The sequence below is a fragment of the Schistocerca piceifrons genome, chromosome 4 (assembly GCF_021461385.2).
Source record: "Schistocerca piceifrons isolate TAMUIC-IGC-003096 chromosome 4, iqSchPice1.1, whole genome shotgun sequence".
NCBI lineage: Eukaryota > Metazoa > Arthropoda > Insecta > Orthoptera > Acrididae > Schistocerca > Schistocerca piceifrons.
This window is the reverse complement of record NC_060141.1, coordinates 206,583,279-206,599,708: the sequence shown is the minus strand read 5'-3', so window position 1 is coordinate 206,599,708 and position 16,430 is coordinate 206,583,279. Positions and strand designations below refer to the sequence as shown.

The following is a 16,430-nucleotide window of genomic DNA, read 5'->3' as shown; positions in this document are numbered from 1 at the left end:
TTGATAGCTTTATTTTCTTTGAGCTTTGAACTTTTATCTTTCAGTACTGTATTGAGCAGCATTTTGAATGCTGTGCTGTCGAATTAAAACTGGAAAAGCCATCCCTCATAATATTAACAGTTTACAGGACACCTGTGGGAAACATTCATAAGTTTCTTTCCCCGCTAGAATCAGTTTTTACAAAACTATAAAGTAATAACAGTAATTTTATGGTATGCAGTAATTCTAACATAAATTTTCATTCAAATAATAACAATCATAAGCAATTTGAATCATTGTCTACTTTCAACATACTCTGTAGGGCAACATTTCCAACAAGAATATATGGATATAGCAAGATCACGATTGACGATGTGTTCCTGAACCCCACAGATTAAAGTGCAGTAAAAACACAGACTGTAATAAGTGACTGTCTGACCACAATGTTAAAATGAGAGCTTCGAAACTTGCCTGCGGAAAAAACAGTGCATGGTTGTACCTAAGTTAAACATGTTAGAACAATAAATTTTGAATCTACTCAATTGTTTATAAATAGTTTACATCAGGAACAACAGGATGAAATATATCAGGCAGACACAGTGTATGAGAAATTGAATTCATTCTAGAACATATTCGTCAAACACTTTGAAACCTACTTCCCTCAAGGACAAATTAAAATCAAAGCAACCTGTATTGGAAGCAGAAGGTGGTTAACAAATGACATTAAAATAGCACTTGCGAGGATCTGTATATAGAATACAGGACTAGTACAAACCAAGCGATTAAATCACAAGAAGTACTGCAAAATACTTTATACATGTGTAATCAGGATGATTGCATTATTCACAAAAAAGCAAGCCAAACAATAAAGTAAAAACCATAAAAAGTGAGACAAATAGGAACATGAAATCAGAACAAACAGGAAGACCACAGCTGTGTGGTAATGGCACTCATTAGAATAAACAAAAAGTTCCAACCTCAGAATTCAATAAATTTCTTCTCACTGTAACTGAAATACAGGGAACCATAATAATCAGTCTCCCACAGAACCCATAGAACTGCTTAAACACATGGAAAACACGCCAGACATAGGACTTTATTTCAAAAAAGCAGAACTTCTAAAGAAATTGTAAAAATCATAAAATTATTTAATAGCACTCAATCCTCTGTGTGTGATGGTAGATTAAATAGGATTTTCAAATTATGTGCAGGCTTAATCAGTTACATGTGCTACTATGCAATGAAAAGCATGGTATTTTGAGATGGACTAAAACATGCAGTAGTGATGCCTGAGGCATGTAATATTTAACTGTCAGCCCAGTTCTCTGCTGTATGTTCTCAAAGGTATTCGAGGGAATACTATATGATAGGGTTTATGGCCACACTACATAATATGGCTTACTGACACCTACACAGTTTAGCTTACATACAGGATTCTTCACTGAGTGAGCCATATTTAGCCTCAACAGATGAAATTCTAGGTGAACAACATTTCATAAGGTATCCAATGTGGATCTTCTGTGACCTTGCTAAGACAGTAGGCTGTGTACATTAACACGAACTTTGAAAGCTTCCACACTAGGCATCAACAACAAACCTTTGGCTTGGCTAGAGTCTCACTCACACAACAGGAAACAGAGTTTTGTTAATGGAGACGGATGTAACAATAAATTCAGACTGGAGCCACTGATTTTCTTAATCTACATTGATTATCTACCAATTACAATTAATAAAACATCTGCTGATGATACAAGTATTCTGATCAGAGGGTCTATCTCCAAAGTGCAGTATACAGCATAATCAGTCACTAATAAAGTGTAAAATGGCTCCAACAAATAGCTTAACCTGTTTTTTTTTCTCCAAATACTAATATATGAAGTTTCAGACAATAAATATAAACTTAAAGTTCCTGCAATGGGCATTAACAATCACAAAATTAATGAAACACACACACAAAAATTCCTAGGCACCCAGAGGGACATTAAGTTAAGATGGAATGTGCAAATTGATCAGCTGCTCAAGAAACTTAACTCAGCATGCTTTGCACTATAAATAATTTCTTACTTTGGTGATACAGAAATAATGCTATTGTCACATCTTGCCTTTTTTCCATTCTATAATTGCCTGTGGTATAATCTTCTGGGGAATAAAGTCAAAATTGAAAAAAATTTTAAAATTAAAAATGAGTGGTGAGATGAACATATGTATAGGGATCTTTTCAAGTATCTCAGTATATATACTCACTGATGGTCTTTGCAGCCAATAACAAGGAACTGTTTAAAGCAAAAGCATTGTATTTTAATTTGAATTATGATGTTAAAAATGTAATTTTATTATTTATTTATGTGATTAGGATAAGGTTGTGTTCTTTCATTGCATCTTACTTTTTAAGAACTCATTTAAATGTATGTGAATAAACTGCAAGTTGCATTGTTATATGCAACTAATTCCTCTTATAAAATAAGACAAATATTGTGTATATGATATGTAAAATGCTCATGTAATACTGCATTGTTTCACTTGATGTGGCATGTATTATTGGCACACTACTTGTATAACATGTAATCAATAGGACTAAGAAGAAATCAAATCAGCAGGTGCCAACCATAATTTCTTTTGTAGGCTGGATTTCCTGCTGGAGTTGTCAATGTTGTCCCAGGATATGGGCCAACTGCAGGATCTGCCATTGCATCACACCCTGAAATTTCAAAAGTGGCATTCACTGGTTCTGTTGCGGTAAGAAAATTATTTCTAGAACATAATTTAATATATGAGTGCTAATATTTGAGTGGAAGTCTGATTAAAAATATCATAATAAGTTTTTTCTAAGAGTTTGGAAAATCATTGGAACACTGACACTGTTGTTGAAAACATACACGAACACTTAAAGCAACAGGCTGGATGATACAGCCTTGTAACATTGCCCTACACAGCTTTGATGTGCTGGAACTGCAAAAAGCTGAAAGGTAGGGGAAACTACTGCCATGAGCTTTTTCCTGAGGGCATGCAGCTCTAATTTATGGCTTAATTACAATGGCACCTTCTTCTGTAAAATATTTTGGAGTTAAAAATAGTCCCCCATTACATCACTGGGTGAGGATTACTCAGGAGGATGTCTTCATCAGGAAAATAAAGACTGACATACCACAAGTTGGAGTGTGGAATGTTACATCCCTCCGTAGATTAGAGAATTTAAAAAGGGAAATGGATAGGTTGAAGTTGAATACAGTGGGAATTAGCATAGTGTGCTGGCAGAAAGAAAGACTTTTGATTGGGTCAGTATAGCGTTATCACCACAAAATAAAATAGGAGTACTGTAAGAGTAAGCCTAATTATGAGTAAGAAAACAGCAGTGCAGGTAAGCGACTAAGAACAGCATAGCAAATGCATTATCGAAGCCAAATAGATGTGAAGCCAAAAACCACAACAGCAGTGAAAGTTAATAAGCCTACTGGCCTCACAGAGAATGAATGAGAAGTGTGGAAAAGGAATTAAAGTTCATGGAGAACAAATAAAAACTTTGATATTTGCCAATGACATTGTAATTGTCGGAGAAAGCAAAGGACTGAAAAACAGTTGAATGGAACAGATAACACCCTGAAAAGAGGTTGTAACATGAACATCAATAAGAAAAAAATAAGGGTAATGGTAAGGGGTCGAAGTACACCAGGCAATGCCAAAGTAATTACCATAAATGAAGAAATGGCACATTGAAAGTAGTAGAAGAGTTTTATTATTTAGGCAGCAAAAAGACTTAAGATGACTGACTTAGGGAAGATATAAAATGCAGACTGGCATTAGCAACAAAAGAATGTCAGAAAAAGGGGAATTTGTGAACATCTGATACAAATTTGCCCCCAACAGTCTTCTCTGAAGGTATTTGTGTGAAATGTTGTATGGAAGTGAAATATGGGCAATATGCAATTCAGCCAAGAAGAAAGTAGAAGCTTTTGACATGTGGTGTTACATAATAATACTAAACGTATTAGATGAATAGATTGAATAACTGATGAGGTAATGAGTCAGATTGGCCCAACTTGCCTAAGTGAACAGATTGAATGATAGGGCACATACTGAGGCATCACCAAATTTTCAATTCGGTTGTGAAAGGAAGCCTATGTGTGTGTGTGTGTGTGTGTGTGTGTGTGTGTGTGTGTGTGTGAGAGAGAGAGAGAGAGAGAGAGAGAGAGAGAGAGAGAGAGAGAGGGGGGGGGGGGGGGGGAGAGAGAGAGAGAGAGAGAGAGAGAGAGACAGAGAGAGAGACAGAGACAGAGAGAGAAGGGAAGGAAGGTGGTTTAAAGGGAGACTAAGGTTTGAAAACAGTAAGCAGGTTCAAATGGATGTAGATTGCAGTTGTTAGGCAGAGGCAGAGATGAAGTGGCTTGCAAAGGATAGGCTAGCATGAAGATGCACATCAAACCAGTTTTCAGATTGAAGACATGACAACAATGAGATGACGTGTGAACATATGGCACCACCTAAGTATTGGAGTGCATGGTGTACAGGTATCTAAAGGTATACATAACATTCATGGTCTATTCCTTTAGAGCTGGTGAGCTCATTCCATTTCTGAAAAGAACCTCCTCACCCCCACCCCACCAAAAAAAAGTACCATTTACTGCACTCATAATTATGTCTGGGCAACAATACAGGAGAGATGAAAGCTGTTTCCCTGGTGGATCTTCTTCTTATTCTTCTTCTTCTTCTTCTTATTCTTCTTCTTCTTCTCTCTCTCTCTCTCTCTCTCTCTCTCTCTTTTTTATGTTTAGTTAGAAGACTTGAATAATTTGACTAACAGCTGTTTGTTGCTGTGACAGATTAGTCATAATGAACATTTACTGACAGAAGTCATACTGGCTTTGGTATTCTACTGTTGGCCACATGCAATCATTACCAATACTTTTTCATTGTTTTTGTTTCATTTTATTAATTGCAATAATAATAACTGAGAAACTGTCCGTATAAGAGACACAAAATAATGCATGCATAACAGGCAACATTGATAAGATATGTCGATAATACACCTCATCTATAAATAAAACTTTAGAGCAAAATCTCTCTCAAAAGGAGGAAATAAAATCTTACAAATTATTTTGAAAATATTAAACATCACACTACTGCTTTCACTCCATCAGCAAATATAGGAATTCTGAGCAAACTTCATTAATGTGTAACTGTGAATAAATAATGGCATACACAGTATTTAGGAGCATGTTGATAATATGCCAGTATTATATGAACATTTATGCAGTTACATAAAATTTTATCAAAAATCCGCTAAACATGAGAATTATTTGTAACCATATTGGACTATGTACCTGCAAATAGTTCACAGCAATAGCCTACTCCTAAATTTTTCAAAACCAATTATTTTACAGTTCCACAGAACAAATAAACTTCATATTCCTGAAATGAATATTAACAATCAGAAAATTAATGAAACCACACATAATAAAATTCCTAGGCATCCAGATGGGCAGTCAGTTAAAACTGAATGAGGAAATTGATCAGCTGCTCAAGAAACAGCTCAGCATGCTTTGCACTGTGAGAAATTTCTTACTTTGGTGACAGGATCCACCAGTCCATCAACATGAACTTCTGATCGCCCTTCACACTGGAAAATAAAACAAATCTTTCTTTTATGCCTGATATGTTGTAGTAATAACTGAGTATTAGGAAGTATTAAAATTGTGTCCAGGTTGGAAAAGCAGTTATGGCAGCGGCTGCACAGTCAAACTTGAAGAAAGTTTCACTGGAGCTGGGTGGGAAGAGTCCACTGATAATACTTCCTGATGCTGACAGTAAGTAAACTATTTAATTCAAATAGAAATATCTAAATACAAATGATACAAGTAGTTTAAAGACATTCATTGTGAGCATCGCATCATTGAAATTTAATAAGAAAAGACCTCCTGCTACCTTGCAAGGAGCACTGCAGAGGAAACATGATTTCCAGATAAGTTTCCGGCTTTCTCTCTTAAAATAGTTAGTGTAGAGAAGCCAAAAGATAGATTAGTTTACATACATAGATGTTTTATCTTGCATAAAAATTAAGTTGTGTGCTGCAAAAGCATGTATTTCTTCTACCCCCATACAATAGTAGGGAAATAACTTTGTCTCCGAAATGATGTGTGGCTGCCCCCATTTTCTGTAAAATAAGAAACATCAATAGATGAATGTAACTTCTGTTTGTATGAAGTTTGCATATCAGGTTCCAAGTATCTACTTATCAATGACCAATGAGATATCATTGAGTGAAGTTGACTGTTACTGCATTATTTGCAACTTTTATCTTTGTGTGTTCTATCACAGTTTTATGTTTTGACAAACAGTAAGTTTGGCTACTGAAGAAATTCTCTCCCAGTTGTGGTAAAGCTAATTGTTTGTACAACCCAGTAGTGATTTCATTTATCTCTTTTGTAATATGACTTCAGGTATGTTGTTGTTGTTGTTGTTGTGGTCTTCAGTCCTGAGACTGGTTTGATGCAGCTCTCCCTGCTACTCTATCCTGTGCAAGCTTTTTCATCTCCCAGTACCTACTGCAACCTACATCCTTCTGAATCTGCTTAGTGTATTCATCTCTTGGTCTCCCTCTACGATTTTTACCCTCCACGCTGCCCTCCAATACTAAATTGGTGATGCCTTGATGCCTCAGAACATGTCCTACCAACCGATCCCTTCTTCTGGTCAAGTTGTGCCACAAACTTCTCTTCTCCCCAATCCTATTCAATACTTCCTCATTAGTTATGTGATCTCCCATCTAATCTTCAGCATTCTTCTGTAGCACCACATTTCGAAAGCTTCTATTCTCTTCTTGTCCAAACTATTTATCGTCCATGTTTCACTTCCATACATGGCTACACTCCATACAAATACTTTGAGAAATGACTTCCTGACACTTAAATCTATACTCGATGTTAACAAATTTCTCTTCTTCAGAAACGCTTTCCTTGCCATTGCCAGTCTACATTTTATATCCTCTCTACTTCGACCATCATCAGTAATTTTGCTCCCCAAATAGCAAAACTCCTTTACTACTTTAAGTGTCTCATTTTCTAATCTAATTCCCTCAGCATCACCCGACTTAATTTGACTACATTCCATTACCCTTGTTTTGCTTTTGTTGATGTTCATCTTATATCCTCCTTTCAAGACACTGTCCATTCCATTCAACTGCTCTTCCAGGTCCTTTGCTGTCTCTGACAGAATTACAATGTCATCGGCGAACCTCAAAGTTTTTATTTCTTCTCCATGAATTTTAATACCTACTCCGAATTTTTCTTTTGTTTCCTTTACTGCTTGCTCAATATACAGATTGAACAACATCGGGGAGAGGCTACAACCCTGTCTTACTCCCTTCCCAACCACTGCTTCCCTTTCATGCCCCTCGACTCTTATAACTGCCATCTGCTTTCTGTACAAATTGTAAATAGCCTTTCGCTCCCTGTATTTTACCCCTGCCACCTTTAGAATTTGAAAGAGAGTATTCCAGTCAACATTGTCAAAAGCTTTCTCTAAGTCTGCAAATGCTAGAAACGTAGGTTTGCCTTTCCTTAATCTTTCTTCTAAGATAAGCCGTAAGGTCAGTATTGCCTCACGTGTTCCAGTGTTTCTACGGAATCCAAACTGGTCTTCCCCGAGGTTGGCTTCTACTAGTTTTTCCGTTCGTCTGTAAAGAATTCGTGTTAGTATTTTGCAGCTGTGACTTATTAAACTGATAGTTCGGTAATTTTCACATCTGTCAACACCTGCTTTCGTTGGGATTGGAATTATTATATTCTTCTTGAAGTCTGAGGGTATTTCGCCTGTTTCATACATCTTGCTCACCAGATGGTAGAGTTTTGTCAGGACTGGCTCTCCCGAGGCCGTCAGTAGTTCCAATGGAATATTGTCTACTCCGGGGGCCTTGTTTCGACTCAGGTCTTTCAGTGCTCTGTCAAACTCTTCACGCAGTATCATATCTCCCATTTCATCTTCATCTACATCCTCTTCCATTTCTATAATATTGTCCTCAAGTACATCGCCCTTGTATAGACCCTCTATATACTCCTTCCACCTTTCTGCTTTCCCTTCTTTGCTTAGAACTGGGTTTCCATCTGAGCTCTTGATATTCATACAAGTCGTTCTCTTATCTCCAAAGGTCTCTTTAATTTTCCTGTAGGCAGTATCTGTCTTACCCCTAGTGAGATAGGCCTCTACATCCTTACATTTGTCCTCTAGCCATCCCTGCTTAGCCATTTTGCACTTCCTGTCGATGTCATTTTTGAGACGTTTGTATTCCTTTTTGCCTGCTTCATTTACTGCATTTTTATATTTTCTCCTTTCTTCTGTTACCCAAGGATTTCTACCAGCCCTCGTCTTTTTACCTACTTGATCCTTTGCTGCCTTCACTACTTCATCCCTCAAAGCTGCCCATTCTTCTTCTACTGTCTTTCTTTCCCCCATTCCTGTCAATTGTTCCCTTATGCTCTCCCTGAAACTCTGTACAACCTCTGGTTCTTTCAGTTAATCCAGGTCCCATCTCCTTAAATTCCCACCTTTTTGCAGTTTCTTCAGTTTTAATCTACAGGTCATAACCAATAGATTGTGGTCAGAGTCCACATCTGCCCCTGGAAATGTCTTACAATTTAAAACCTGGTTCCTAAATCTCTGTCTTACCATTATATAATCTATCTGATACCTTTTAGTATCTCCAGGGTTCTTCCATGTATACTTCAGGTGTACGGTTACATTTTTCAGATTGCCTTTTGCTGATAAAACTGAGACTTGTAATGTAAAAAAAAAAAAAATAAATAAAATAAAAACTGTAATAGTAGTAGTAATAACACAATAACCATATGTTTCAGTTGATGAAGCAGTACAGATAGCACATGATGCACTGTTCATCAACCAAGGACAAGTCTGCTGTGCAGGAACAAGAACTTTTGTGCATGAAGATATATATGATGAATTTGTTAAGAAAGCAAAAGCAAAAGCTGAAGAAAAGAAAGTTGGTGATCCTCTGGCAGATGGCATTCTTCAAGGTCCTCAGGTAACAAATAATTGTATTACATGAACAATGATATAGAATAAGTATAGCATTACATTCTGGAACTCCCTGTGAATTTCATCCACCTTTTGGACAACAAATACATATTTTTACAATGAGGAACATTAAGTTCTAATAAATAATACAATAAAATTGCAAGAACAATGAATAGCTGACCAATACTTATCTTCCATGTAAGTTAACAGTTTCACCAGTGAATTGTGCCTTCGATGCAAATATTAAAATTATCAATACTTGAAAACACTGTATGATATGGACAGATAAAAAATTTGATCATCAACTTGCAGCAGGACAAAAACACACACAAAGAAAAAAAAAATGTGTGACCTTTCAGAGCGTCGCTTCTTCTTCTGGCAGCAGGGTGGAAGGGAAAAGAAGAGGGATGCAGGAAAAGCTTTAGTGAGGTTGAGGAAATGGGAGGAGTGATGGAAATTTTACTGGAACCTCATTTCAGGGGAGACTTCCTACACACACAAAAAAAAAGTTTTGCATCACCTTGCTTCCGAGAGTTCCGGAACCTGTACAGAAAATTGGAATAGAGTTCAACCTAAACATTATTTCTGCCCTTTTTATTGCTCATGAAAACCACACATTGCATGTTATACCACCATACAGTGAGACCTTCAGAGGCGGTGGTCCAGATTGCTGTATACGCCGGTACCTCTAACACCCAGTGGTACATCCTCTTGCACTGATGCATGCCTGTATTCATTGTGGCATACTATCCACAAGTTCATTGAGGCACTGTTGGTCCAGACTGTCCCCCTCCTCAATAGCAATTCACCGTAGATACCTCGGAGTGGTTGGTGGGTCACATCATCCATAAACAGCCCTTTTCAACCTATGCCAGGCATGTTCGATAAGGTTCATGTCTGGAGAACATGCTGGCCACTCTGTTCACGTGATGTCGTCTTCCTGAATGAAGTCATTCATAAGACGTGCGTGATGCGGGCGCGAATTGTCCTCCATGAAGACAAAGGCCTCACCAATATGCTGCTGATATGGTTGCACTGTCGGTTGGAGGCTGACATTCACGTATCGTATCCCACATAATGCCACCCCAAAACATAAGGGAATCTCCACCTTGCTGCACTCGCTGGACAGTGTGTCTAAGGCATTCAGCCTGACTGGGTCGCCTCCAAATACATCTCCCACAATTGTCTGGTTGAAGGCATATGCGACACTCATTGATGAAGAGAACGTGATGCCAATCCTGAGCGGTCCGTTTGGCATGTTGTTGGGCCCATCTCTACTGTGCTGCATGGTGTTGTGGTTGCAAAGATGGACCTCACCATGGACGTCGAGAGTGAAGTTGTACATCATGCAGCCTGTTGCACAAAGTTTGAGTCATAACATGACATCCTGTGGGTGCGCAAAAGTATTATTCAACATGATGACATTGCTGCCAGGGTTCCTCTGAGCCATTATCCGTAGGTAGTGGTCATCCACTGCAGTAGTAGCCCTTGGGTGGCCTGAGTGTGGCATGTGATCGACAGTTCCTGTCTCTCTGTATCTCCTCCATGCCCGAAAAACATCGCTTTGGCTCACTCTGAGACACCTGGACACTTCCCTTGTTGAGAGCCCTTCCTGGCACAAAGTGATAACGTGGATGTGATCGAGACATGGTACTGACCGTTTAGGTATGGTTGAACTACAGACAACATGAGCCATGTACCTCCTTCCAGGTGGAATGACTGGAACTGTTCGGCTGTCAGACCCCCTCCATCATGCATGGTTGTTTACATCTTTCAGCGGGCTTAGTGACATCTCTGAACAGTCAGAGGGATTGTGTCTGTGATACAATATCCACAGTCAATGTCTATCATCAGGAGTTCTGGGAACCGGTGTGATGCAAAACTTTTTTCGATGTGTGCAGATGGGATCCTTCCACATCATCTTATTCTATGGCATTTTCATTATCTTTGTGTGAATGTTAAACTGAATGTTATTATAATTTCTGACACGTACATATCTTTTTAGCTCTTTCCAGAGAAAAGTTAACTACTGCTGCAAGTAGTGAAGCGATTCAGAAAACACAAACAATGGAAATTTCAGCTAGGAATACCAACAATGTAGGGAAAGACAGATTGCTACTTATTGTAAAGAAGACATTTCAAGTTGTAGACAGGCACAATTAAAAGACACTTACATAAAGCTTTTGGACACATCCTTCATCAGTAAAACGCACACCACACACACACACACACACACACACACACACACACACACACCACACACCATTTACACATACAAGCAAGCACACCTCACGCACACGACTCCCAACTCCAGCATTTAGGGCCAAAATGCCGAGATGCTGGAGTTGGCGGTTGTGTGTGCATGATGCTTTTGTGTGTAACTGTGCCTGTCTGCAATTTGATGTGTCTTCTTTATGGTAAGTAGCGATTCAGAAAATACTTCAACTTTGAAGTAAATGTTGATGTATTTTTGAATAGACCATTTCACTTTATTTGTCTTGCATATATTGTGAGATACGTAAATCACGTTTCTTATGATATGATGCACACTTTTAGTTAAATATATCTGGGTTTTACCACTGTAATAATCACTTAGTTTTGCCAAATACTGTAGTTTGTATCATAATTGGGCATAATATTTGTGCCCTGTTTCAGTGCAGTGCAATGTATTTTTAAAATATCAAGAAAAATTATCACAAATTGTAATATGGAAACTGAGAAAAAAACACAATTTAAGGTGAACTTTTTTGATAAAAAATTATGTTTGATAGAAACATTGTTTCCTAAAAAATAAATTCTTTTCAGATTAATGAAAAGATGATGAATAAAGTTCTGAGCTACATCAAGGCAGGAAAGGAAGAAGGAGCTCGTGTTGAATGTGGTGGAGAACGTATAGGTACAGCTGGCTACTTTATCAAGCCAACAGTGTTCTCAAATGTTACTGATGACATGAAAATTGCGAAAGAGGAGGTAAGAACTTTATAACATTATCCTTTTTACTAGATGAAATTTGCTTGTGTGTGGACTGCTAAAATATGTTCTGTTTATTATTGCCAATTTTTCCCTTTTCAAACAATTAATCTATAGGTTTTCATAAATTCTAACACATGAATATTTACAAGACACTATAGAAAGTTCAACAAAAATATTAAATGTTTTACATTTGATCTTTGTATCTTTTATGTTTGAGTACAGTGCTTTACAAAAAATGTTTCAGATATTTGGCCCTGTACAAAGTATTCTAAAATTCAAAACTCTGGAAGAAGCTATTGAAAGAGCTAACAATACGACTTATGGATTGGCATCTGGAATTGTGACTAAAAATATTAATAATGCCCTGGTGTATGCAAATGCTTTGGAAGCTGGCAATGTCTGGTTAGTCTTATTCTCACTATCAGTATCTGTTGATATAATGAATGAATGCTGTTCTTGTCAAAAATGGTGATGTTGATTATGTTATTTATTAATATTATCATGACAGGCAGTTTTATTCACTTCTTTCTGCGTGACCTTGAGTGATAAACAGGTTGTTATGAGATTGAGATCTACCCAGTGTTTGTTTGTTTTTGACAAGTCTTGGCACTGACTAACTGGTCTTGCTGGTAACAACAGGCCTCTACTTTAGAAGTTAGTTAGTTATACGCTCCATGGCTCATTTGCACAATGAATCATAATGACAAGTCATTTTACATACATATCACAACTTAATTTTTAAATATGGCTACATGCTGAACAGTTATAAAGTTTTTTATTTTTTTAATTAACATGGTATAGATTATTTTGTGTATTAAATAATAAAACAGATAACTGCAATATTATGAAAAGAATAGATTGTTACCCATCATAAGGATGACACATTGAGTTACAGATAGGCAAAATGAAAAGACTGTCACATATTGAACTTTTGGCCAAAACCTTATTCAGAAAATCACACACACACACACACACACACACACACACACACACAATTCGCTGCTCTGGCCACAATGCAACTGTTGCATTGCTGGAAAGCAGCAATCCTAAGTAGGGTGGGGAAGATGGTTGGGGCAGCAGGGTACTGACACCAGGAGAGAAGAACATTTGTCTGGTGGAGCCTGCAGGGATTAAATGTCAGCAGGACAAGGGACAAGACCACCAGGCACAGTGTTGGGAGGCTGTGTGGGAGTGGGAAACTGGGAGCCGAAAATAAGAGGAGTAGAGAAAGAGAAATGACCGGTGGATGTGTTGACAGGTAATGGCACACAGTGAGGATGAGGGGACATAAAATGGGAGAAGGTGATATGACACAGGGGGCAGAAACTGTTGGGTGGAGGGTTTGGGGATAATAGTGGAGGCCGGGATAATTTTGGGAATGGAGAATGGGTTGTAAGAACTCACATCTGTGCAGTTCAGAAAGTTGGTGGTGGAGGGGAGGATCCAGATGGCCCAGTTTCTAAAGCAGCCATTGGAACAGGGATGTTATGTTCAACTACATGGTGTGTCACAGGGTGGTCCACTTTGCTCTTGGTCACAATTTGGCAGTGGCTGTTACTCCAGGTGGACAGTTGCTTGGTAGTCATACCAATATAAAAAGCTGTGCTATGTTTGCAGCAGAGCAGGTATTACATGGCTGCTTTCACAGGTGACCCGACCTCTGATTGGATAAGCTTGTGTCAGGATTGGAATAGGAAGCACAGGGTGGACTGGATAGGTCTTGAACCTGGTCTTCCACAGAGATACGATTGCCGTGGCAAGGAGATTGGATTGGGAGTATCATAAGTATGGACTAGGATGTTACGTTTGGGTGAGTGAACACCACTTTAAGAGCAATGAGAAGTGTGATGGTACTTAATGGTTACTGCTAGTATCATTGCTCTTCCAAGCAGCATCCCATACGAGCAAACCAGTTGCATCTTTACCTGCAGTTAGGTGTACTTTAGGTACTGGGCTGTGCATGGCTTTGTTGAAAAAGAATAGTTCAATTTAGTCATAGGGTTGAGCCACGCATGTATGCTTTCAGGCCCTACAACTAATTCACTGCAAATAATCTGTAGCTGTGATCCTGCAATCAAATAGTCCATGAATTGGCTAGAATTGAGATTCAATAAAAAACACGGAAACAAAAAAAGAAAAGTTAAATGAATAATTTAATAACAAGAGTTCCATTCTAATGTCTGTAATTGATGTATTGAACTAAGTGTGTAGAATCAATGAGACTGGAGACCCACTAACAGACTTCTTGAAAAATATCATCCACACATTTCTGAAGATAACAACGGCAGATAAGTGCAGGAACTAGTACACAATCACCTTAACAGCTCATGCATCCAAGTTGCTGGCAAGAATAATATACAGATGAATGAAAAAGATAATTGAGGATAACTTCGATGTTGATTAGTTCTATGTGAGGAAAGGTAATGGCACAAGAGAGGCAGTTATGATGTTATGATTGAAAATGAAAGCAAGACTTCACAAATATCAAGACTCATTCATAGAATTTGTTGACCTAGAAAAAGCATTTGTCAATTTAAAATAGTGCAATAGGCTCAAAATTCTGTGAAAAATACGAGCAAGCTTCGAGGAAAGATGGATGATATACAATATGTGTACACAAGAATCAAGCTGGAAGAATATGAATAGAAGATCAAGAACAAAGAGCACAGATAGGATCTACGATGGGGGTGCAATGTTTCTCTCCTAATGTTCACTCTATACATTGAAGAAGAAATGATGGAAATAAAAGAAAGTTTTAAGCGTGGGTTTGAAAATCTGGGTGAAAGCATATGAGCGATAAGATTCACTGATGACATCACCGTTCTTAGTACAGGTGAAGAATTACTATGGGATCTGTTTATTGCAATGAACAGTCTTAGAGTCAAGAAAATGAATTCAGAGTAAATGGAATTGGTGACCATAAAGTAGATGAAGTTAAAGAACTCTGCTACCTTGGGAGCAAAATAACACATGGTGGATGAAGCAAGGAGGACAGGAAAAGTAGACTAGAACAGGCAATGAGTGCATTTCTTGACAAAAAAAAGTTTACTTGTTTCAAACGTCAGCCTTCATTTGAGGAAATAATTTCTGAAAACATACATTTGGTGCGCAGCATTGTATGCTAGGGAAACATGGACTGTGGGAAAACTGGAAAAGAAAATAATCGAAGTGTTTGAGATGCGATGCTATAGAAAGTTGTTAAAAATTAGATGGACTGATAAAGAATGAAGAGGTTCTCAACAAAATGGCAAAGAAAGGAATGTATGAAAAACACTGATAAGAGGAAGTAACGAGATAATAGGACTTGTGATTAGACATCAGGGAATTCTTACGTAGCTCTAGGAGGAGGTGCAGAAGGTAAAAACTATATGACAAGAATAACTGGTGACATATGGTGCGAGTGCTAATCTCAGATGAAGAGGGTGGCACAAAAGAAGAATTCATGGCTGGCTGCATAATACCAGTCAGAAGACTGATGACTCAAAAATAAAGAAATAAATAAGAACTGGCTGTGATAGACTTAAAGAGATGAAATACTAAGGTGTTCCCATCACTTCTTAAAATTGTAATTGCACAAACTGTTTGTAAAATAGTTGATTAGCATTAGAGATACTACTTTCTTGACATACCATCATTGCTCTGTTCATCCACTGTAGCGTATTAAATCAGTAAGATATGATAGGTGTTGTACTACACTACCCACTTTCTTCATTTAGTTGTGTAATTAATTTAGCTTCAATAATTGAAGGTTTACCTACTCCCTTTTTTTTATAGGATTAACTGCTACAACGTCATTACACCGCAAGCACCATTTGGTGGCTACAAGCAGTCTGGAATTGGCAGGGAACTGTAAGTAAATAGTATAGATTAAAAAGTAAAATGACATAACTAGTAAAACAATTTTTGATTATGCTACAATGCCTAATATTTTTCAGGGGAGAAGACACACTGCAGGAATATCTGCAGGTAAAGACTGTGTCTGTGAAACTTCCAAGCAAATCGTAAGATCTTTCAGCCACCAAATAAGGATTTTGTTCTGTTAAACAAATCATTATTGTGAAGCTTTAACAAACTTTTGTGCTGATCATATTGTAAAACCAGTAATATGGAAATAAATTTATATTTTTTTATCAGAGTATTTACTTTCTTTGTAATTAGCACCTTTTGCTCATTTTGGCAATAAAACTATAACTATCATACGACTTTTGTAGATCAGTTTATAAAAATAATGGTAATTGTTAATATGTACGGGAGAGATGGATAAACTTGGGGTAGAATAAAGCTAACCTAGTACAACACAACAATTAAAAAAACTGAGTGTTCACCCATTAAAACTGTAGTAAATAATGCAGAATACATTACCATTTTTCATTAATATGCACAGTTCAGCTAGCAGCACTCATGCAACATTTCTTAATGATTTAGATCTTGCATTAAATAGTTTAATAAATGTA

At 37.6% G+C, this 16,430-nt stretch overlaps 1 protein-coding gene across 1 annotated transcript in view; it reads left to right on the top strand.

The window, feature by feature from the left end:
- LOC124795141 (aldehyde dehydrogenase 1A1-like) overlaps positions 1-16,105 on the top strand; it is a 39,407-nt gene extending 23,302 nt beyond the window's left edge. The window contains exons 6-12 of the mRNA XM_047259019.1: positions 2,602-2,715; positions 5,678-5,780; positions 8,826-9,010; positions 11,809-11,973; positions 12,221-12,378; positions 15,751-15,825; positions 15,912-16,105. Of these exons, the coding sequence (XP_047114975.1) occupies positions 2,602-2,715; positions 5,678-5,780; positions 8,826-9,010; positions 11,809-11,973; positions 12,221-12,378; positions 15,751-15,825; positions 15,912-15,981 (870 nt within the window). The 3' untranslated portion in view covers positions 15,982-16,105. The remainder of the gene's footprint in view (positions 1-2,601; positions 2,716-5,677; positions 5,781-8,825; positions 9,011-11,808; positions 11,974-12,220; positions 12,379-15,750; positions 15,826-15,911) is intronic.
- Positions 16,106-16,430: the final 325 nt, after the last annotated feature.